This window comes from Sander lucioperca, chromosome 7 (genome assembly GCF_008315115.2).
Source record: "Sander lucioperca isolate FBNREF2018 chromosome 7, SLUC_FBN_1.2, whole genome shotgun sequence".
NCBI lineage: Eukaryota > Metazoa > Chordata > Actinopteri > Perciformes > Percidae > Sander > Sander lucioperca.
In genome coordinates this window covers 22,658,900-22,681,627 of record NC_050179.1, presented here as the reverse complement: position 1 = coordinate 22,681,627, position 22,728 = coordinate 22,658,900, and the positions used below count along the sequence as shown (strand labels likewise).

Genomic DNA, 22,728 nt, shown 5'->3' with positions numbered 1-22,728 from the left:
ACTGTTGTCTCTCTACATACTACTCTATACTGTTGTCTCTCTACATACTACTCTATACTGTTGTCTCTCTACATACTACATACTACTCTCTACTGTTGTCTCTCTACATACTACATACTACTCTCTACTGCTGTCTCTCTACATACTACTCTCTACTGCTGTCTCTCTACATACTACTCTATACTGTTGTCTCTCTTCATACTACTCTCTACTGTTGTCTCTCTACATACTACTCTCTATTGTTGTCTCTCTACATACTACTCTCTATTGTTGTCTCTCTTAATACTACTCTCTACTGTTGTCTCTACATACTACTCTCTACTGCTGTCTCTCTACATACTACTCTCTACTGTTGTCTCTACATACTACTCTCTACTGTTGTCTCTCTACATACTACTCTCTACTGTTGTCTCTCTACATACTACTCTCTACTGTTGTCTCTCTACATACTACTCTCTACTGTTGTCTCTACATACTACTCTCTACTGTTGTCTCTCTACATACTACTCTCTACTGTTGTCTCTACATACTACTCTCTACTGTTGTCTCTCTACATACTACTCTCTACTGTTGTCTCTACATACTACTCTCTACTGTTGTCTCTCTACATACTACTCTCTACTGTTGTCTCTACATACTACTCTCTACTGTTGTCTCTCTACATACTACTCTCTACTGTTGTCTCTCTACATACTACTCTCTACCGTTGTCTCTCTTCATACTACTCTCTACTGCTGTCTCTCTACATACTACTCTCTACTGTTGTCTCTACATACTACTCTCTACTGTTGTCTCTCTACATACTACTCTCTACTGTTGTCTCTACATACTACTCTCTACTGTTGTCTCTCTACATACTACTCTCTACTGTTGTCTCTACATACTACTCTCTACTGTTGTCTCTCTACATACTACTCTCTACTGTTGTCTCTACATACTACTCTCTACTGTTGTCTCTCTACATACTACTCTCTATTGTTGTCTCTCTACATACTACTCTCTACTGCTGTCTCTCTACATACTACTCTCTATTGTTGTCTCTCTACATACTACTCTCTACTGTTGTCTCTCTACATACTACTCTCTACTGTTGTCTCTCTACATACTACTCTCTACTGCTGTCTCTCTACATACTACTCTCTATTGTTGTCTCTCTACATACTACTCTCTACTGCTGTCTCTCTACATACTACTCTCTACTGTTGTCTCTCTACATACTACTCTCTACTGTTGTCTCTACATACTACTCTCTACTGTTGTCTCTCTACATACTACTCTCTACTGTTGTCTCTCTACATACTACTCTCTACTGTTGTCTCTACATACTACTCTCTACTGTTGTCTCTCTACATACTACTCTCTACTGTTGTCTCTACATACTACTCTCTACTGTTGTCTCTCTACATACTACTCTCTACTGCTGTCTCTCTACATACTACTCTCTACTGTTGTCTCTCTACATACTACTCTACTGTTGTCTCTCTACATACTACTCTCTACTGTTGTCTCTCTACATACTACTCTCTACTGTTGTCTCTCTACATACTACTCTCTACCGTTGTCTCTCTTCATACTACTCTCTACCGCTGTCTCTCTACATACTACTCGCTACTGTTGTCTCTCTACATACTACTCTCTACTGTTGTCTCTACATACTACTCTCTACTGTTGTCTCTACATACTACTCTCTACTGTTGTCTCTCTACATACTACTCTCTACTGTTGTCTCTCTACATACTACTCTCTACTGTTGTCTCTACATACTACTCTCTACTGTTGTCTCTACATATTACTCTCTACTGTTGTCTCTCTACATACTACTCTCTACTGTTGTCTCTCTACATACTACTCTCTACTGTTGTCTCTACATACTACTCTCTACTACTGTCTCTCTACATACTACTCTCTACTGTTGTCTCTCTACATACTACTCTCTACTGTTTTCTCTCTTACTCCTGTGTCATCTTCAGTGCCATGGCCAAGCTGTTGCTCTGCTGCTCGGTGCGTTCCATACAGACACTAAGGATGATTTTGGCATATGAAGCTGAGAGACACTGACCAAGTGCAGTATCTTACGAGCTGGGAGAGAGGACGGGTTGTTCTGACCTGTGCGTCCTTGGATAAAGCGGGCCCTCTGGTTCGGCCCACTGAAGGTAGACACCAGGATCTTGTAGAGGCGTCCGGGCGTGAGCGACGCCAGCGAGCACGCTCCCACGCCTGCGCCCAGCGTCACCGGGGGAAACACCTTCATGTCGTTAAACAGCAGCTGCACCTCATAGTGATCCACGTCGCCCGGAGCAGCCAACCACGTCACAGCCAGGTCCTCTGTCCCCCGGCCAGCCAGAACCAGAGACCGGACCGCCGCCGGAACTATAGGCACACAGACAGGTTAGAGAGAGAGAGACAGACAGGTTAGAGAGAGAGCCAGACAGACAGACAGGTCAGAGAGAGAGAGAGACAGGTTAGAGAGAGAGAGAGAGAGAGACAGACAGACAGACAGACAGACATACAGGTTAGAGAGAGAGAGAGAGACAGACAGACAGGTTAGAGAGAGAGACAGACAGACAGACATACAGGTTAGAGAGAGAGACAGACAGGTTAGAGAGAGAGACAGACAGACAGACAGGTTAGAGAGAGAGACAGACAGACAGGTTAGACAGAGAGACAGACAGACAGACAGACAGGTTAGACAGACAGAGAAAGATGGACAGACTCTTTTAAAAGCCCAGGCTGCTCTGATTGGTCAGCATTTTCTATAGTTACGTTGGAAACGAGCTTCAAACAGTAACTTCTGTGTTTGTGAATGAGAGGGTGAGAGGGTGAGAGGGTGAGAGAGTGAGAGGGTGAGAGAGTGAGAGGGTGAGAGGGTGAGAGAGTGAGAGGGTGAGAGGGTGAGAGAGTGAGAGGGTGAGAGGGTGAGAGAGTGAGAGGGTGAGAGAGTGAAAAGGTGAGAGAGTGAGAGGGTGAGAGGGTGAGAGAGTGAGAGGGTGAGAGGGTGAGAGAGTGAGAGAGTGAGAGGGTGAGAGGGTGAGAGAGTGAGAGGGGGAGAGGGTGAGAGGGTGAGAGGGTGAGAGGGGGGAGAGGGTGAGAGAGTGAGACGGTGAGAGGGTGAGAGAGTGAGAGGGTGAGAGGGTGAGAGAGTGAGAGAGTGAGAGGGGGAGAGAGTGAGAGGGGGAGAGGGGAAGAGAGTGAGAGGGTGAGAGGGTGAGAGAGTGAGAGAGTGAGAGGGTGAGAGGGGGAGAGAGTGAGCGGGTGAGAGATTGAGAGGGTGAGAGAGTGAGAGGGTGAGAGGGGGAAAGAGTGAGAGGGGGAGAGGGTGAGAGAGTGAGAGGGTGAGAGAGTGAGAGGGTGAGAGGGGGAAAGAGTGAGAGGGGGAGAGGGTGAGAGGGTGAGAGAGTGAGAGGGTGAGAGAGTGAGAGAGTGAGAGGGTGAGAGAGTGAGAGGGTGAGAGGGTGAGAGGGTGAGAGGGTGAGCGAGTGAGAGGGTGAGAGGGGACTCACGGGTGCGTCCGTGGGTGGAGGCGCTGGTTTGGGACGTCCCACTGCAGGTGCTCACCAGCACGGTGTAAAGTCTGCCGGGCACCAGGCCGCTGAACACACACTCGCTCTGCGTCCCCAACACCGTCTGGTTCTGCACGAACGCGTTGTTGTGCTTGATGGACACCACGTAGAAGTCAAAGTCTCCGGCCGCCGGGCGCCAGTACACCTTTAGGTAGTCGTCCCGGGCGGCGTGCGTCGCTGTTGGGTTCTGAACGGGCGCCGGCTCTAAGAGAGACCAGAGACGGGGGATTAATCACACCGTTACATGCTGGGTAAAGATTTTAAGACTGTCCTACGCTGAAAACGCCTCAGGAAGTGATATACGTGACCTAAGGTAGAGGCTTGAAGGGATACAGCTACAGCAACAACAGTTAAGTTTCGGCACGACACGTCCAGTTTAGGAAAGAGATCGTGGTTTGGATCAAAACACTCCCAAGGAACGAAGACGCGTTTCGTGGGTGAAATATTTAAAATTATATTATTATATTAGCCTAGATTTTGTGAGAATAGCATAACTTCCAACTGTTTACTGTATCCCTGTGACTCAGGAAGTGATGTATGTTACAGGAAGTGTTGTACGTACGTGTCCTCTCCTGGACGACGGTGTGGCTGAGCTGGGCACCGCTGCGGGCGCTGACGGAGATGTTGTAGAGGCGTCCGGACACCAGCGAGTTGAAGACACACTCGGTGCTGGACGTGGAGACAGAGACGGTGTGGAGCGTCTTCCTGTCGTCGCTCAGTGTCACCACATAGCCGTCCACGTCTCCAGCAGCAGCACGCCATGACACGCTCAGGAAGTCCATCCGGCCGTTGTTACTGACCATCACCTCGCCCACCACAGCCGGGGCTGGAGGGGGTGGGGGGGGGGGCAGAGAGAGAGAGAGAGAGAGCGAGAGAGAGAGAGAGAGAGAGAGAGAGAGAGAGAGACAGAGACAGAGACAGAGACAGAGACACAGAGAGAGAGAGAGAGAGAGACAGAGAGAGAGAGAGAGAGAGAGAGACAGAGACAGAAAGAGAGAGACAGAGAGAGAGACACAGAGAGAGAGAGAGAGACAGAGAGAGAGAGAGAGAGAGAGAGAGAGAGAGACAGAGAGAGAGAGAGAGAGATGAAGGGAGAGAAGACAAGTTTATTTATAGAGCTTTTTAGACCATTTTGTTGCTTTTTCTTACATTGTTGACGATTTTTTCAACGAAGAGTCAAAAAGGTGGGGGAGAGAGACAGGAGAAGAGAGACTATATATACTGTATATATACATAAATATATACAGTATATATATACTCTCACCTAAAGGATTATTAGGAACACTATACTAATACCGTGTCTGACCCTGTCCTAGCATTATGGGCCAACATTTCTAAAGAATGCTTCCAGCACCTTGTTGAATCAATGACACAAAGAATTAAGGCAGTTCTGAAGGTGAGAGGGGTTCCCCACACCATTACACCCCCACCACCAGCAGCTTGCCCAGTGGTAACAAGGCATGATGGATCCCCCAACACCATTACACCTCCACCACCAGCACCAGCCTGCCCCGTGGTAACAAGGCATGATGGATCCCCCACACCATTACACCACCACCAGCACCAGCCTGCCCCGTGGTAACAAGGCATGATGGATCCCCCACACCATTACACCACCACCAGCACCAGCCTGCCCCGTGGTAACAAGGCATGATGGATCCCTCACACCATTACACCACCACCAGCACCAGCCTGCCCCGTGGTAACAAGGCATGATGGATCCATGTTCTCATTCTGTTTACACCAAATTCTGACTCTACCATCTGAATGTCTCAACAGAAATTGAGTCTCATCAGACCAGGTAACATTTTTCCAGTCTTCAACTGTCCAATTTTGGTGCGCTCGTTCAAATTGTAGCCTCATGTTCCTATTTTTAGTGGAGATGAGTGGTACCCGGTGGGGTCTTCTGCTGGTGTAGCCCGTCCTCCTCAAGGTTGTTTGTGTTGTGGCTTCACAAATGCTTGGCAGCATACCTCGGTTGTAACGAGTGGTTATTTGAGTCAAAGTTGATCTTCTATCAGCTGGAATTAGTCGGCCCATTCTCCTCTGACCTCTAGCATCAACAGGACTGCAGCATCCTGGATGTTTTTCCTTTTTCAGACCATTCTTTGTAAACCCTAGAAATGGTTGTGGGTGAGAATCCCAGTAACTCAGCAGATTGGAAAATACTCAGACCAGCCCGTCTGGCACCAACAACCATGCCACGCTCAAAGTTGCTTAGATCACCTTTCTTTCCCATTCTGACATTCAGTTTGGAGTTCAGGAGATTGTCTAGACCTGGACCACCCCCCTAAATGCATTGAAGAAGCTGCCATGTGATTGGTTGATTAGATAATTTCATTAACGTGAAATTTAACAGGTGTTCCTAATAATCCTTTAGGTGAGTGTATATATAGCCTATATGCTGTATGTTGACAGGAAGAAAAATAATCATAAGGTGCTGCCTGAGCAAGCACAGCCAGCCCAGTAGCTTGTTTGAATTTGGTTGACCAATCACAACAGAGTGGGCCAGTTGACCAATCAGAGCAGACTGGGCTGTTAAGGAAGGCGGGCCAAGAGCTCAGACAGAATGGGCAGTGTGAAAAACATAATATGTTTTTAAACATCGAAGCATGTATAAAACCTCCAGGATAACTCAAGAGTACAAATATGAGGCTGAAAAGGAGTATAGTAGGGGGTCTTTAACATCTTTAAAAGTCCTCCCTGAGCAGTATTGTAGTTTAACAATGAAGCTCGCCCTCGTCCTGACAGGAAGTCCTTGACCAACAGGAAGTCTCTGACCTTCACAGGTTTCTTGTTGTTGTCGACACTTCCTGAAAATTCCTGACAAATTCCTGCTTTTCAATCATATCCTGCTGTTAGATCAACACACACATTTGTGTCTGTAGGTTTCTCCTAAGTTCACCAAAAGTTAGCTTTAGATAATGCCTCATTTGCAGATTCAAGTAGAACATTTTACAAAACTTGTAACACAAAAAGAATTTTCTCATTATCAGTAATCAGCGGGAGAAGCTTCATGCTGATATCTGTTAAAATATTTCCCTGTTAACCTGACGTGTCTCTCCTTAAACACAAAGTTGTCATATTGTTTGTTATGATGTCTTGAAAGACTAATATGCAAATTTATGTTTCTGTGTCTTTGTAACCTGCAGTAAACATGTGCAGTCTAATCTGGGAATAAATAATAATCAGTGATCAATAATCAGATGTTAATAAACTTTACAAATAGTTTGTTTCGTAGACTTTAGAAAGTTTATTTAGACTTTAGAAAGTTAGTTTTGTAGACTTTAGAAAGTTAGTTTTGTAGACTTTAGAAAGTTTGTTTCCTAGACTTTAGAAAAAGTTTGTTTTGTGAATAATCAATTTTTTTCTGATGTTAAAGGTCTTACTGGTGCGTCCCTCTGCAACGGTCTGTCTGGACGTCTGTCCGGCTCTGACCGAGGTTAGCACCACCCGGTAGAGAGCGCCGGGTCTCAGAGCGTGGAACACGATGCTGGTGGCATCTGCCGCCACACTCTCGTTCTTGATGACGCTACTGTCGTGTACCAGCAGGACGCGGTACGAGTCCAGGTCTCCGGCGGCGCGTTCCCACTGCGTCTGCAGACTGTCGGTGCTGCCGAGGTTAGAGACCCGCAGACCGCCGACCTGGGCTGGACCTGACAGGAAACACAGACACAATGTCACAAACACACAGACACAACATCACAAACACAGACACAACGTCACAAACACACACACAACATCACAAACACACAGACACAACGTCACAAACACACAGACACAACATCACAAACACACAGACACAACGTCACAAACACACAGACACAACATCACAAACACACAGACACAACGTCACAAACACACAGACACAACATCACAAACACACAGACACAACGTCACAAACACACAGACACAACGTCACAAACACACAGACACAACGTCACAAACACACAGACACAACGTCACAAACACACAGACACAACATCACAAACACACAGACACAACGTCACAAACACACAGACACAACGTCACAAACACACAGACACAACGTCACAAACACACAGACACAACATCACAAACACACAGACACAACGTCACAAACACACAGACACAACGTCACAAACACACAGACACAACGTCACAAACACACAGACACAACATCACAAACACAGACACAACGTCACAAACACACACACAACGTCACAAACACACAGACACAACGTCACAAACACACAGACACAACGTCATAAACACAAACACGTCACAGACACAACATCCCAAACACAGACACAACATCACAAACACACAGACACAACGTCACAAACACACAGACACAACGTCACAAACACACAGACACAACGTCACAAACACACAGACACAACGTCACAAACACACAGACACAACATCACAAACACACAGACACAACATCACAAACACACAGACACAACGTCACAAACACACAGACACAACGTCACAAACACACAGACACAACATCACAAACACACAGACACAACGTCACAAACACACAGACACAACGTCACAAACACACAGACACAACGTCACAAACACACAGACACAACGTCACAAACACACAGACACAACGTCACAAACACACACACAACATCACAAACACACAGACACAACATCACAAACACACAGACACAACATCACAAACACACAGACACAACATCACAAACACACAGACACAACGTCACAAACACACAGACACAACATCACAAACACACAGACACAACATCACAAACACACAGACACAACATCACAAACACACAGACACAACGTCACAAACACACAGACACAACATCACAAACACACAGACACAACATCCCAAACACAGACACAACGTCACAAACACACAGACACAACGTCACAAACACACAGACACAACATCACAAACACACAGACACAACATCACAAACACACAGACACAACGTCACAAACACACAGACACAACGTCACAAACACACAGACACAACGTCACAAACACACAGACACGTCACAAACACACAGACACAACGTCACAAACACACAGACACAACGTCACAAACACACAGACACAACGTCACAAACACACAGACACGTCACAAACACACAGACACAACGTCACAAACACACAGACACAACATCCCAAACACAGACACAACGTCACAAACACACAGACACAACATCACAAACACACAGACACAACATCACAAACACACAGACACAACATCACAAACACACAGACACAACGTCACAAACACACAGACACAACATCACAAACACACAGACACAACGTCACAAACACACAGACACAACGTCACAAACAGACTCTGTCTTTGGTTTGTGGGGTTTCTGCACTCAACTTCCCAGAGATCAACAGTAGGACAGAGGAAGCTCGTCCTTTATTTCATAGTTTTTACGTTTAGTCACAACACTTTGGGAAGGCCCACCTGGAGGGCAAAAAGAAGCTGCCCTCCACTTTCTGCGAATGAGTTGCACTGTAACTATCAGATAGTTGTTGTTCAATCTGATGCACAAACTGAAGAGAGGCAAGCCTGGCTTGCGTTTCAACAGAAACAATCTCAGAACGAGGATATTGTGCTGGACTACACTGTCACCGAAACTGACCACCCATGCAACCGACGACTGCGGTCAAGCTAACCGTCTCTCCCATCTCCATTTTCAAACCAGCTCATTTTATTTAAATAGGTTACTGTACACACTGGGGTAGGGATGCACCAATTGCAAATTTCTCAGGTGATACCATTTCCGAGGTGTAAAAATTAAATTTGGCCGATGTCGATGCTTATACCAATGTTTGCTGTTTTCTTTTGCGCGAGATAAACAAATAAATCCTATCATAGCCATCATAGAAACCTGTCGGAGCCCTCATGCTTCATTGTTTATTTCCGTAAGTGGAAAGTGTCACACAGTGACTTCAGGGAAGCAGGAGGATTTTCTGTTGTTTCTCCGTCATCTCGGACTCCGGCAGTGGACATTGTGTCTGGAATAGTCAAGCTGCAGACTACCGGTAAGCTAACGTTACCCTGTCTTTAGCTGCATGCTAACGTTACCAGCCAGTGAACTAAAGTATTTTACCTTCTTGACTGCTGTGGTTAACATGGGTTGAGTCTGTCTGTGCTCTCATTGCCTCAAGGCCAGTTCTCCATTTTTATTTGCTTTCAGGTAATCATTGTACATTTGAAATGTCTCAGGAACATTCTTTTTAAAGCTGTGTAGTCCACTCTCAGACCAATGAACACAACATTAAGGCAGCACCAAACAGACATCGGCTACTGTGCATGTCCCCTTATTTGCAGATGGGCCAGTGAGAATACACACTCAAAAATAGAGGTACGAAACAAGAACGTTTCTGTACTTACAGGTACAATTTTTAATATGTTCCCTTAAAATGACAATTGTGTTTTTTAAGAGACCAGAATGGTACCTTTTGACTAATTAAAGGGTAAAAATTTTTTTCAAAAGGGTACCTCTCCTTCGACAAGCAGTACTGTGCTTCTATTTTTGAGTGTGTGAATACAGCGAACATCGGACATTTCTGATTTCCAGCCGATCGGTGCATCCCAAATTACTGCAATTGATACCTGTAAATGATTTATAATATCATATTATTATTATATATACATACGGGTCCGTGCGGTCACAGTGGCAGAGCTGCTCAGGTTGCCGCTGTTGGTTGTCACGGTGATGGTGTACAGGCGTCCTGAGGTCAGGATGCTGAAGGTGCACTCTCTGGCTTCCCCGGAGAGATTCCTCTGAGACAGGACGGCAGTGGCGTCCGCCTGTCGGAGCACCACGGTGAAGCCGTCCCATTCACCGAGCGGGCGACTCCACACGACGCTCACAGAGGTTTCATCAGCGTGGCGGACACGCAGCTGCTGCACAGGACCAGGGGCTGGGGGGGGGGGGAATCACATAATAAAACATTATTATATTCTTTATTACTTAGTTTGTTATTCAACCTGGACTCTATGTCTCCATGTTTGTGTGTCTGAGTGTCTGATGAGAACAACAATCTCTGAACCTGGTCCAGTATTAAACCAGAACCAGGCTGTAATGTAACCCTACAGGACTAATGTTCAGCAGCAGTTAGAGTCACTAAAAGTTCTGTTGTTGCTGCTGACAGACTCAGATTATTATTCTAAGTGTCTGACAACATTATGGGATGGATCCCTACAGAGATAGACCTTTTAGTCAAAGAGTAAGATCCTTTTAGTTTAACATGAAACAGCGCCGAAATCACCATCACCAAACCCACCAGACTCCATGTAAATAATCAGGACTTTTAGCATCGTAAAACACACTTCATTCAAAGTGGACAGAAACAAAATAAAACTGTCAAAAGCCGTCTTGGTTCATCTTTCCACTGTTCTAACAATCACCACTCTGGTTTGGTTGAAATAAACCCTAAATTCACCCATTTACATGTGGAAATATGCTGGCTCTATACACACTAAAAGTTCTGATTATTTACATGGAGTCTGGTGGAAATATGCTGGCACTATACACGCTAAAAGTCCTGATTATTTACATGGAGTCTGGTGGAAATATGCTGGCTCTATACACGCTAAAAGTCATGATTATTTACATGGAGTCTGGTGGAGATATGCTGGCTCTATACACGCTAAAAGTCCTGATTATTTACGAAAGCGTTGAAAAAAAGCACCTAATGCGTTGAAAGTGCCTTCTCAGACACTTAGATACAAATACAAAAGGAAAATAGGGTCCAGGTTGAAAAATAACAAAGTTAACCTTTAAGAATATCCCATAATACCTGTGAATGCCTGTTTGGAGGCGGAGCTCTGCAGGCCGACGGCCTCCGTTACCACAGTGACAGTGTACCGTGTCCCAGGCTGAAGGCCGTGCAGCTCAGTGGAGGCAGCGCTCTTTGGCAGAGTGACGTTCTCCAGCAGAACCTCGTCCCGGTCCATCAGCAGAACCCTGAAGCGCTCGCTCCGGCCCAGACCGGCCCGCCAGGAAACAACGAGGCCATCTGGGGCAGAGGGCGCCACCTGGAGGCCACGGACGCACGCCGGCGCTGCAGGACGGACACAAAAATACACTTTAATATCCCGTCATACACCGTAAGAAAGAAATCCATAGAAAAATGCATAATGTCCTAAATTAGTTTTTTTTGGGGGGGTTCCGTGTTTTTTAAATACGGAAAAACACCTGTGAAAAATCATTACAGAAAATTCCTTCATATTAACACGGTAAGACTTTTCTAACAGTGCAGAAGGCGTCTGGGGGTACGTGCAACCCTAGGGGTTTGAGACACACTGTTGTAGAAAGTACTTCAAAGCAATTCTTAAATGAAAGTAAAAGTATCTTACCAGAAAATGGCTTTGGTAGGAGTTAAAGTCACCTTTTAGAATATTTTAGTCATTTTCTGATACTTCTGATTAAATGTACCCTTTATTGGGGCTTCCTTATAGTAAAGCATAATATTCAGGGTTCCTGCATCTTCTTAAACATCGTACCCAAAGTCTGGCATCAACAAAGAGAAAAACAGAAACAGAATGTTCTTGTCTTTGTGAGGAAGAATCTTTCACTCCAACATATGAGAACATTTTTGCAACAAGATGCTTAGTGTAAGAAAAAGTATTCATTTTATTTAGGAGAAGTAGTGAAGTAAAAGTGAAAGTTTCCAGAAATATAAATAACGAAGTAAAGTATAGATAAGTGAAAATTATATTTGTATTTGTACTTTGTTACACTGGTAGCCAGACCCCTTATCTGGTTAAATTGTAAGCAAAGGTTACAGGTGTGTAACGTTATCTTCAGTTTATTAATTAAGTTTATTAATTATAATAAATAGGTATTTGTAAAGGTTTCTGACCTGTGCGCAGCGACACGTTGCTCCTTTCTCCGTCCGTCCTGGACACCACGGTTACCCGGTACTGAGTCCCGGGGTCCAGCCCGGACACCCGGCAGCTGAACTCGGTCTGGGACTCTCCGTCCGGGTCACAGACCACGGCGGCGAACAGCAGAGCGTCGTCTGTAAACACACTGAAGTTACAGGACACGCCAGCGCTGCTGAACGTCACCACGGCAACACCAGAGACCACGCTGACGGCCGTGACATTAACGGAGCAGCGGGAAGCCTGGAACAGGAAGTGACATAATCAAAATATATAATATTACATGAACATCTCAAGCCTTTGCCTTGACTTGATTGACTGATTTTGCTAAGAGTTGGTGGGGTCGACTTCTTTGGACTTGTGTTTAGTATACTGTTACAAAGTGTTTAATGAGCATAAATATGGTCTCATTTCAACACATGTTCAGGCAGTTGTTTGAATAAATGTTTTTAAATGAGTTGTAAGTGTATTCAGTGTGATCTTTTAGGAAACTGGTGAACTTGCCATTATTATTTGAGATAAGGGATACAAATTAAAAACAGTGGTCTGCTTGATTTCAAATTATAAGTTCAATTGCTGCCTTAAAAATATGAGTTAACATCACTCACAGTGTCAAGTTCAAACAATAAGTGACCATTAATTAAACAACTTCTATAAGTTAATTTCATGAGTTGAAATAGCGTAGAATTGTGTGTTTGTTTGACAAGAGAAAGCAAGTTTACTTGAATAGAAAATGTAATATAGTTAGTTCTCTTAACTCACAGTATCAAGTTCAAACAAAACAAAACTGCAACATCATGAGTTGAAACAGCTTTTCTTAAAGTTAAGTTTACTCACATTTTTAAGGCAGCAATTGAACTTAAGTTTTTAAGTTAACCACCTTAATACTGTTAGAGTGCAGAGAGAGACTCTATTACTAGAAATGTTCAACTTCAGAGAAATAATCTCTTCAAAGAGTAACAACTTCATATTTAAAGGGTTACTTCAATATTTTTCTATATTATATTAGATTTTTGCGAGATTTTGCGTAACTTCCGGCCATAGCTGTATCTGACGCTGAAGGCGCTTTTTTTAACATCTGCCTGTTCCTCCTCCAAACATTTAAAATCACCGATCCTTAAACTCACCTCGTTCACACTCCAAAATAAAAGCATCAAGCATGTTGTGGCGCCTCTGAACATCGCGGCCTCTGATTTAAATCCGTCCGTTCAAGGGACAAAAAGCAAAGCTGGTGCATCCCCAGAGGAGCAGACATGCCGAGGATATAAAGTTAGAAAAACGTCTTTATAAAGTTAGGAAAGCATCTCCAAAAACATCTCTAGGGAATATAAAGGTAGAAAAACGTCTCTTTAAAGGTAGAAAAAGGTCTCTAGGGAATGTAAAGTTAAACATCAAATAATGCAAATGGAGCATGCGCTGCAGTCTGTTGTGTGGTGCCATCCAGACCGGACTGCATCCATCTTCCCCGTCGTGCTCTCAGCTGATCTGAGTCTGGGGTAAAAGAGGAGCTGAATGCTGTTTCAGATCATAGTTCAAATGCAGATTTCTGCCTCTCAGTCACACTGATCCCACAGTTGAGACTCTGAGGACTTTCACTGTGAAGAGAGGCAGGCCGACACCCCGCCCTGCCTTCCTTCCTGCCTGCCTGCACTTTCTCTGACGACCTTTAGCATCAAACTGAGCTCCGTCCATCAGAACCAACTATTGTTCTGCTGGAGTTATCCAATCAGGAAGCAGCCCCAGAGACTCTATTAATAGAAAAAGTCCAACTTTGGAGGAATAATCTCTTCAAAGAGTAACAACTTCATATTTGAAGGATAACTTCAATATGTTTCTACCTGGACCCTATTTTTCCAAATACACAAAGAACAAACAAACAAAAACACAAATAAATAAATATATAAACCGAGGCTATGTTAGCAACAGTAGTTAATTGGCTTACATGTGGTTCAATATTTAGCCATGTACACATTTTAACAGGGATAGGTTGGACCTCCGTGTTTAACTATATATCTTTAAATGTTACAGTACAGTTATGGTTGGAAATGACAACAAGTAAACAGGCAAAATAAACAAGAAAGGCCGTAATATTTGCTCTGTCTTGACCACATACAACTTCATGTTCAACTTGTCATTCATCTGGCATTTTAATAAATATATATTCTGGATCTTAAAGTCAGACATCTCTGGTTCAAGTTCTTACCGGACACCCCCAGCGAGCCAGTTTCATGATAACAAGGGGCACGTTCAATCTCAAAACAGTGTGCACCATTTCCCTACATGGTTGAACGTCATGTTTCCTCAGAACGGTGTGCAATAGCGTGCAAAAAGCTTGAGTTTTCTCTCGTTTGGTGGGTGTGTCAAACGTAACACCCAATCAGTAGCGACGTGTATGTAAACTGGTGGTGTCTGTTTTGGCACGAAGTCACAGGGATTCAGTCTATAACATTAAACATAATAAAATAAAAGCAGCAAACAGATCGAAATATAAAGCAGCAGTAAAACTTACAGGGGTAGTGGTGGCTGATGCTGGTGTCGGGGTCCGAGGAGTAGTTGTAGTCGCAGGAGCTGTGGTCGTTCTGGTTGTTGTCATTGGAGCTGCATGCGTTGTACTTGTTGTTGTGGCTACAGTTGTTGAAGTTATAGGTGTTGTAGCGGGTTGTGTCGTGGTTGTGGGTGTTGGAGTGGGTTCGGTCATGGTTGTGGGTGTTGTAGTGGGTTGTGTCGTGGTTGTGGGTGTTGGAGTGGGTTCGGGCATGGTTGTGGGTGTTGTAGCGGGTTTGGTCGTGGTTGTGGGTGTTGTAGTGGGTTGGGTCGTGGTTGTGGGTGTTATTGTGGGTGTGGGAGTGGATTTGGTCGTGGTTGTGGATGTTGGAGTGGGTTCAGGCATGGTTGTGGGTGTTGTAGTGGGTTTGGTCATGGTTGTGGGTGTTGTAGCGGGTTTGGTCATAGTTGTGGGTGTTGTAGTGGGTTGGGTCATGGTTGAGGGTGGTGTAGTGGGTTGCGTCATGGTTGTGGGTGTTGTAGCGGGTTTGGTCATGGTTGAGGGTGGTGTAGTAGGTTGGGTCATGGTTGTGGGTGTTATAGCGGGTTTGGTCATGGTTGTGGGTGTTGTAGCAGGTTTGGTCATGGTTGTGGGTGTTGGAGTAGGTTGGGTCATGGTTGTGGGTGGTGTAGTGGGTTGGGTCATAGTTGTGGGTGTTGTAGTGGGTTGGGTCATAGTTGTGGGTGCTGTAGTGGGTTGGGGCAAGGTTGTGGGTGTTGTAGTGGGTTGGGTCATGGTTGTGGGTGTTGTAGTGGATTTGGTCATGGTTGTGGGTGTTGTAGTGGGTTTGGTCATGGTTGTGGGTGTTGTAGCGGGTTTGGTCATGGTTGTGGGTGTTGTAGCGGGTTTGGTCATGGTTGTGGGTGTTGTAGCGGGTTTGGTCATGGTTGTGGGTGTTGTAGCGGGTTTGGTCATGGTTGTGGGTGTTGTAGCGGGTTTGGTCATGGTTGTGGGTGTTGTAGCGGGTTTGGTCATGGTTGAGGGTGGTGTAGTAGGTTGGGTCATGGTTGTGGGTGTTGTAGCGGGTTTGGTCATGGTTGTGGGTGTTGTAGCAGGTTTGGTCATGGTTGTGGGTGTTGGAGTGGGTTGGGTCATGGTTGTGGGTGTTGGAGTGGGTTGGGTCATAGTTGTGGGTGGTGTAGTGGGTTTGGTCATAGTTGTGGGTGTTGTAGTGGGTTGGGTCATGGTTGAGGGTGGTGTAGTGGGTTGCGTCATGGTTGTGGGTGTTGTAGCGGGTTTGGTCATGGTTGAGGGTGGTGTAGTAGGTTGGGTCATGGTTGTGGGTGTTGGAGCGGGTTTGGTCATGGTTGTGGGTGTTGTAGCAGGTTTGGTCATGGTTGTGGGTGTTGGAGTGGGTTGGGTCATGGTTGTGGGTGGTGTAGTGGGTTGGGTCATAGTTGTGGGTGTTGTAGTGGGTTGGGTCATAGTTGTGGGTGCTGTAGTGGGTTGGGGCAAGGTTGTGGGTGTTGTAGTGGGTTGGGTCATGGTTGTGGGTGTTGTAGTGGATTTGGTCATGGTTGTGGGTGTTGTAGTGGGTTGGGTCGTGGTTGTGGGTGTTGTAGTGGGTTGGTTCGTGGTTGTGGGTGTTGTAGTGGGTTGGGTTGTGGTTGTGGGTGTTGTAGTGGGTTTGGTCGTGGTTGTGGGTGTTGTAGTGGGTTGGGTCGTGGTTGTGGGTGTTGTAGTGGGTTGGTTCGTGGTTGTGGGTGTTGTAGTGGGTTGGGTTGTGGTTGTGGGTGTTGTAGTGGGTTTGGTCGTGGTTGTGGGTGTGTTTTTCAGATTCGTGGGTGCCAGTATTGAGGGTGAAATATTTCTTGTAGACAATGTCCCGGCTGTTTGAGAAGTTAGTGGAGCTCCATCAGTCTTAGTGCTTTCTGAGACTTTACTTTGAACAGTAGAAACAGTTGACAGCATCGCAGAAACTGTGGCTGAAGTTTGGGAAACGGTTGACAGGGCTGATGGCGGATATTTCTCCATGATGGATGTAGATGTCAGATCTGCTGTTGAAGGAACGTAAGCAGTCGAAGGTGGACGTGCAGTTATCGAGGATGCAGGGGAAAGGTTCTTGTCAGCAGTTAGATGTGTTGTATAACTTGTATTTTGGTTTGACTCTGTGTCAGCAAAAAAAACAACAGTAGCATAAGAGGTGACCAGAAGATCTGTGGCGTTCGTCTCTGATATAAATGTGGAAGAAACCAGAGTCACAGCTGCAGATTCAGAATGGTTTCTGATGGAGGAGGTGGAAATTTCTTGGTGTTGTGATGTTGTCTGGGCGTCCTTCCTGAGCTGAAAAACATCTCCAGCTGTCAAACTCTCCGATATGTGTGTTGAACTCTGCGATACACCATTCGAAGTCTCTGATAAGTGTGTCGAACTCTCTGATACATCTGTCGAAGTCCCCGATACATCTGTTGAAGTCTCCGATATGTCAGTTGGACTCTTCGAACTCTCCGATACGTGTGTCGAACTCTTCGACACGTCTGTCCAACTCTCTGATATGTCTGTTGAAGTCCCCGATACGTCTGTCGAAGCCCCCGATACGTCTGTCGAAGTCTCCGATACGTCTGTCAAAGTCCCCGAAATGTCTGTTGGACTCTTCGAACTCTCCGATACGTGTGTCGAACTTTTCGACACGTCTGTCAAACTCTTCAATACTTCTGTCAAACTCTCCGGACTCTCTGATACAACTGTCGGACTCTTCGAACATTTAGAAACGCGTGTTGATCGCTCCAAACTCTTCAAACTCTCATATGCATCTGTCGAACTCTTCAAACTCTGAGATACATCTGTCAGACTCTTCAATACATCTGTCGGACTTTTCAAACTTTCCCATATGTCTGTCGAACTCTTTGATACGCCTCTCGAACTCACCGATACGTCTGTGGATCGCTTAGTCGTGAATGCAGCCGGACTGGAGGAGACAAAATGGCCGCCGTTTAAAGTCGACAGCTCTGAGACTGAAGTAGAAACCTCAGGATTGGAGTCTGTAGTCAGCGACCTCCTGGTCCAAGGGTTGCTGATGTCGTTCACATGCGTTGAAGCTCCGTCAGCTATGGAACTGGTGAGCTGTCTGGTGGTCCGGTGGGTTTTTACAGAGTCTGATAATCGCTCATTACTGACGCTTAAAGCAGAACTTGTGTTGGTGTAGACGGTTGTTGAGAGTCCCAGGGGTTTATGTGTGGAGGAATCAAAGATGGTGGAGACAGAATCTGAAAGATGAAGAGGAAAGCTTTTGAGTTAAATGGCAACAAAAACACACAAAACTAGAAGACCTACACCAAGGGCCAATGCTGCATTCATGTGCTCCTCAATGGTCCCATTTGCTGAGATCAAGTTATAGACTTCATTTTTTTTAGGACAACCTGTGCTATCAGGATATGTACACTGCAGGGATGCCACATGAATGTATAAACTGTTACATGACTATAAAGACAAAACTAAACTTTAGTGAAATCACACATACCAATAATGTGCAAGACATGTTCCCTAAGTCTTGGCATTCAGGGGAAACAAAATAAATACGGTAACTCACAAAAATATATATCTATTTAGATTTTCAAAGCATCTGGAAGGCCTACGATCACACAGAAGTCCTCCTTGTAAAGACCCAGATCTTATCTTTCATTCTAAATAATCAGAACGAGGCTAGCTTGAAGCAATGCGGAGATATCGGAAATTACTTAATTTGATTTATGGATTCATAATCATAGATTTATTTTACTAAGATACTGTAGTTCCAGGTGAGATTACAAAGCTTCTGAAAATCCTACGATTGCATAGAAGACAATGATGAAACGGCACATTTCTCTGCTTCTAAACAACACTTAGGGTCCTATTTTAACGATCTAAGCGCACGGCGTGAAGCGCCTGGTGCAGGTGTGTTTAGGGTGTGTCCAAAATCAATTTTGCTAGTTTGACGGCAGAAAAAAGGGTTTGTGTGCCATGCGCATGGTTCAAAAGGGTTGTACTTAGTGTCTTCATTAATCAGAGGGGTGTTTTGGGCGTAACATGCAATCAACCAATCAGAGATCATCTCCCATTCCCTTTAAAAGCCAGGAGCGTTTGGACCTTGGAGTATTGCTATTATGATGGAGGATTTGCACCGTAACATTTTTATTTGTAATCTTCTGCATGTGTGTGTGCTGCTGTGCGTCCCTGTGTGTGTAACAAGCATAGTGTACGTGCGCTGTGCATGAGCCTATAGGAGCATTTTACTAATGCTCTGTTAAAATAACAATGAAATGCTGCGTTATTGACTTTAGTCCAGGTTTTTGTTCTTTCTTAGTCTTAAAATCAACTTTACAGTCTCTAAATTAACTTTTTTAGCCTCTAAAGCCACCTTTTTGTCTCTAAATCAAAATGTTCTCATGGGAACTAGAAAAAGTGTTTGGATCGAAATGTTTCAGAGACAGCCGATCCTGTGTGTCACATAGTTTCAGGTTTTTATTATTATAGGTGTGTGGAGAAATGAAAGATATTGGCTGAGACTCGGACAGGAAGTGCAGTGCTGACGTTCTTCCTGAGAGAACAGACAATGTGAGGAGGGAAGTCCTGAACTCACTCATTAACTCACTTCCTGTCCTGGGATGCTGATGGCTAACAGGTAATATCACAGCCTGAATCAGACCAAAAAAGTGCCAGTACTCAGTGGTGGAAAGTAACTAAGTACATGTACTCCAGTAGTGTACTTCAGTCCAAATGTTGAGGTACTTGTACTCAGAGGTGTCAAAAGTATTCACATTCATTACTCAAGTAGAAGTATAGATACTTGGGTTTAAAAAGACTTCTGTAGAAGTTGAACTATCAACTCAAGCTTTTTACTCAAGTAAAAGTGTAAAAGTACTGGTTTCAAAACTACTTAAAGTATAAAAGTAAAAGTAATGTAAGGGGGAAAAAAATGCCATTAAGGACAAAAGCTTAGGCCGCCCCACAGGGGCCTATAGTGCACTACCCCACCTCCACAAAAAAAAACATTTTTCTAAAGGCCATAATGACTATAATGTTATATTAAAATCATACGGGCACAGAAGGGCTGAAAAAGGTGACACATCTCTTGTGGGTTTTTCAGACAATGGCAGCTACAGTCTGGTGTTGGAGTCCTCTCCAGTGAAATACAGACACACTTTACACCGTTTAGCTGTCAGCATTTTAACTGTGTTTACTCCAGCTGCCAGCTAACGGTAGGTTAACGTTAGCTGCTGTGAAGTGTAGTGTTGACTAGCGTTTTCAGTAGTCAACACAAAAACGTCAGTTTTCGGAGCATCAGAGAGAAGCGCAGGCATTTAAGTGGCACCTCGTTGCAACCTCGGCATCCGCATTGCTATTCGGTCCAGTAGATAACGGTCGTTGGCACCGGTGCCGTATTAGCACCGGATCTGTGCAGGTGCGATGGATCGTGTACAAACCAATAGGGTGTCGGAATGGTATATGTTTATACTTCTCATCCAACCACAATCAAATTCACTCTCTCTGGATGGTGTGATTTATCTGGATAGGGTTTTTGTGTGTGTGTGTGTGTGTGTGTGTGTGTGTGTGTGTGTGTGTGTGTGTGTGTGTGTGTGTGTGTGTGTGTGTGTTTTTGAACGATGACAAGCCGGAATGAAAACAAGCTGAACTGAAATAGGAGTAACGAGACTATTTTTAAAATGTAAGGAGTAAAAAGTAGATAATTGAGTGAAAATGGAAGGAGTAGAAGTAAAAAGTCTGCTGTAAAATAAGTACTCCAGTAAAGTATAGATACCCAAGATCAGGGGCGGTTCTACATAGAATTACACCCAGGGCAAGACCCCCTTCAAGCGCCCCCCACCCCTCTTCCCCCAAAAGAAACACAAAATTGCAGAATTTTTGCCAAAAATATATACAATCAGATATATAAAAATTGTAACAACAGCAGAGAGCAACAATAATAAAAAAATATTAAGAATAATATACAAATAAAATATAGAATAAATAGGCCTATTCTAAATAGCACAAATGTGAAAACACACTAAAGAGAATCTAACTGTTACACTATAGCACTAAGAACAGAAAACACAAACTAAAACCTGACCTTTCTGGCCTTCCTTGATGCAAAATCATCAATGATGTCATTGTATGAAATCTGCTCCCCTATTGAATTCTCACGGGCGCACGCCCTTTAAAAAAAAAAAAGCAGTCAAAAAATGTTTGCATTTCAGACGGCCGACATGAACACACACGCCTATCAACTCTATAATAAAGCCGTGAAGTATGCCCAGCAACCATAGACTGTATATATATATATATATACTAATAATATACAGCCTATGCCCAGCAACCCGTTCTACCCAGAGGTGAACTGTCCCCCGCTCCCCCCTCCCCTTCTCACAGCTTCTCTGTGCAGTGTTTGCACGGCACCTTCTCAGCAAGCAGGGGCGCAAATTTGCCAACTCCCCACACGGTGAAATGATAGATAATACAGTAGAAAACCGCTTCAAGGATTTTTTTTTTTTTTTTTAAGTGCTTGTGCCTCCCTCCATGAGTCATAAAAAAAATGCGCCCCGGGTGGCTGCCCGCTTCGCCCGTGCCAAAAACTGCCACTGCCCAAGATTTCTACTTAAGTAAGGTAACAAAGTATTTGTACTTCGTTACTTGACACCTCTGCTTGTACTTTACTTGAGTCTTTTCTTTTCATGCCACTTTCTACTTCTACTCCACTACATTTCAGAGAGAAATATTGTACTTTTTACTCCACTACATTCATCTGTTCCAGCTTTAGTTACTAGTTACTTTACACATTAATATTTCTGCACACAAAACACATGTAAGTGTGTGTGTGTGTGTGTGTGTGTGTGTGTGTGTGTGTGTGTGTGTGTGTGTTTGTGTGTGTGTGTGTGTATGTGTGTGTGTGTGTGTCTGTGTGTCTGTGTGTGTGTGTGTGTGTGTGTGTGTGTGTGTGTGTGTGTGTGTGTGTGTGTGTGTGTGTGTGTGTGTGTGTTTGTGTGTGTGTTTGTGTGTGTGTATGTGTGTGTGTCTGTGTGTGTATGTGTGTGTGTGTGTGTGTATGTGTGGGTGTGTGTGTGTCTGTGCGTGTGTGTGTGTGTGTGTGTGTGTGTGTGTGTGTGTGTGTGTGTGTGTGTGTGTGTGTGTGTGTGTGTGTGTGTGTGTGTGTGTGTGTGTGTTTGGATCCTTTACACTTTCTATAATGTTTTAATACATTACATTTTCCTGATGATACACACTTTTACTGAAGTAACATTTTCACTGCAGGACTTTAACTGTAACAGAGTATTTCTAACAGTCTGGTATTAGTACTTTTACTTAATCTGAATACTTCTTCCAGCGCTGCAAATAATAAATGATCATGTTAGAAACGAAGATAAAGTGTCTTTGCATCACATAAATGATCAACAGATTGGTAAAGAAGAGGATTCCTTTCCTTCTATCTCTCATCTTTAGACACTATGGAACATTTGCAATATATTAACTTGATTCTTCACATATTTAATATCAAATATATGTATTAAACTTCAAGATTCAAGAGTTCTTTATTTGTTATTTTGCCGCTCCACATAAAAACTAAATTGTGTTTTCAACTCATCAACCAGTCAGTAAATAAATCAGAGTAAGACAGAAGACTTTATACTTTTTAATTATGTTTTTTTACTATTTATTATCATATGTTGCATTTAGATAGATTTTTGTGATTACTGTTGTCCCTGCTGCAAACCCAACTGCCCCTCTGGGGACAAATGAAGTTCTACTTGACTTGAAAATCATACGCTCA

General features: G+C 44.2%; 1 protein-coding gene across 2 annotated transcripts in view; it reads right to left on the bottom strand.

Moving 5' to 3' along the window:
- The window catches only part of LOC116061872 (receptor-type tyrosine-protein phosphatase beta-like), a 47,652-nt gene that overhangs the window by 22,269 nt on the left and 2,655 nt on the right, over window positions 1–22,728 (bottom strand). Inside the window, exons 2-11 of one of the 2 annotated variants that reach the window (XM_036003235.1) lie at window positions 17,809–18,193; window positions 17,359–17,727; window positions 14,952–17,316; window positions 12,421–12,685; window positions 11,356–11,619; window positions 10,210–10,476; window positions 6,950–7,216; window positions 4,123–4,386; window positions 3,501–3,764; window positions 2,107–2,370 (exon numbers count right to left, since the gene is read on the bottom strand). In XM_036003235.1, coding sequence (XP_035859128.1) covers window positions 2,107–2,370; window positions 3,501–3,764; window positions 4,123–4,386; window positions 6,950–7,216; window positions 10,210–10,476; window positions 11,356–11,619; window positions 12,421–12,685; window positions 14,952–17,316; window positions 17,359–17,727; window positions 17,809–18,193 — 4,974 coding nt within the window. Of the gene's footprint in view, window positions 1–2,106; window positions 2,371–3,500; window positions 3,765–4,122; window positions 4,387–6,949; window positions 7,217–10,209; window positions 10,477–11,355; window positions 11,620–12,420; window positions 12,686–14,951; window positions 17,728–17,808; window positions 18,194–22,728 lie in introns of both variants that reach the window. The other variant, XM_036003234.1, reaches the window with a different exon arrangement.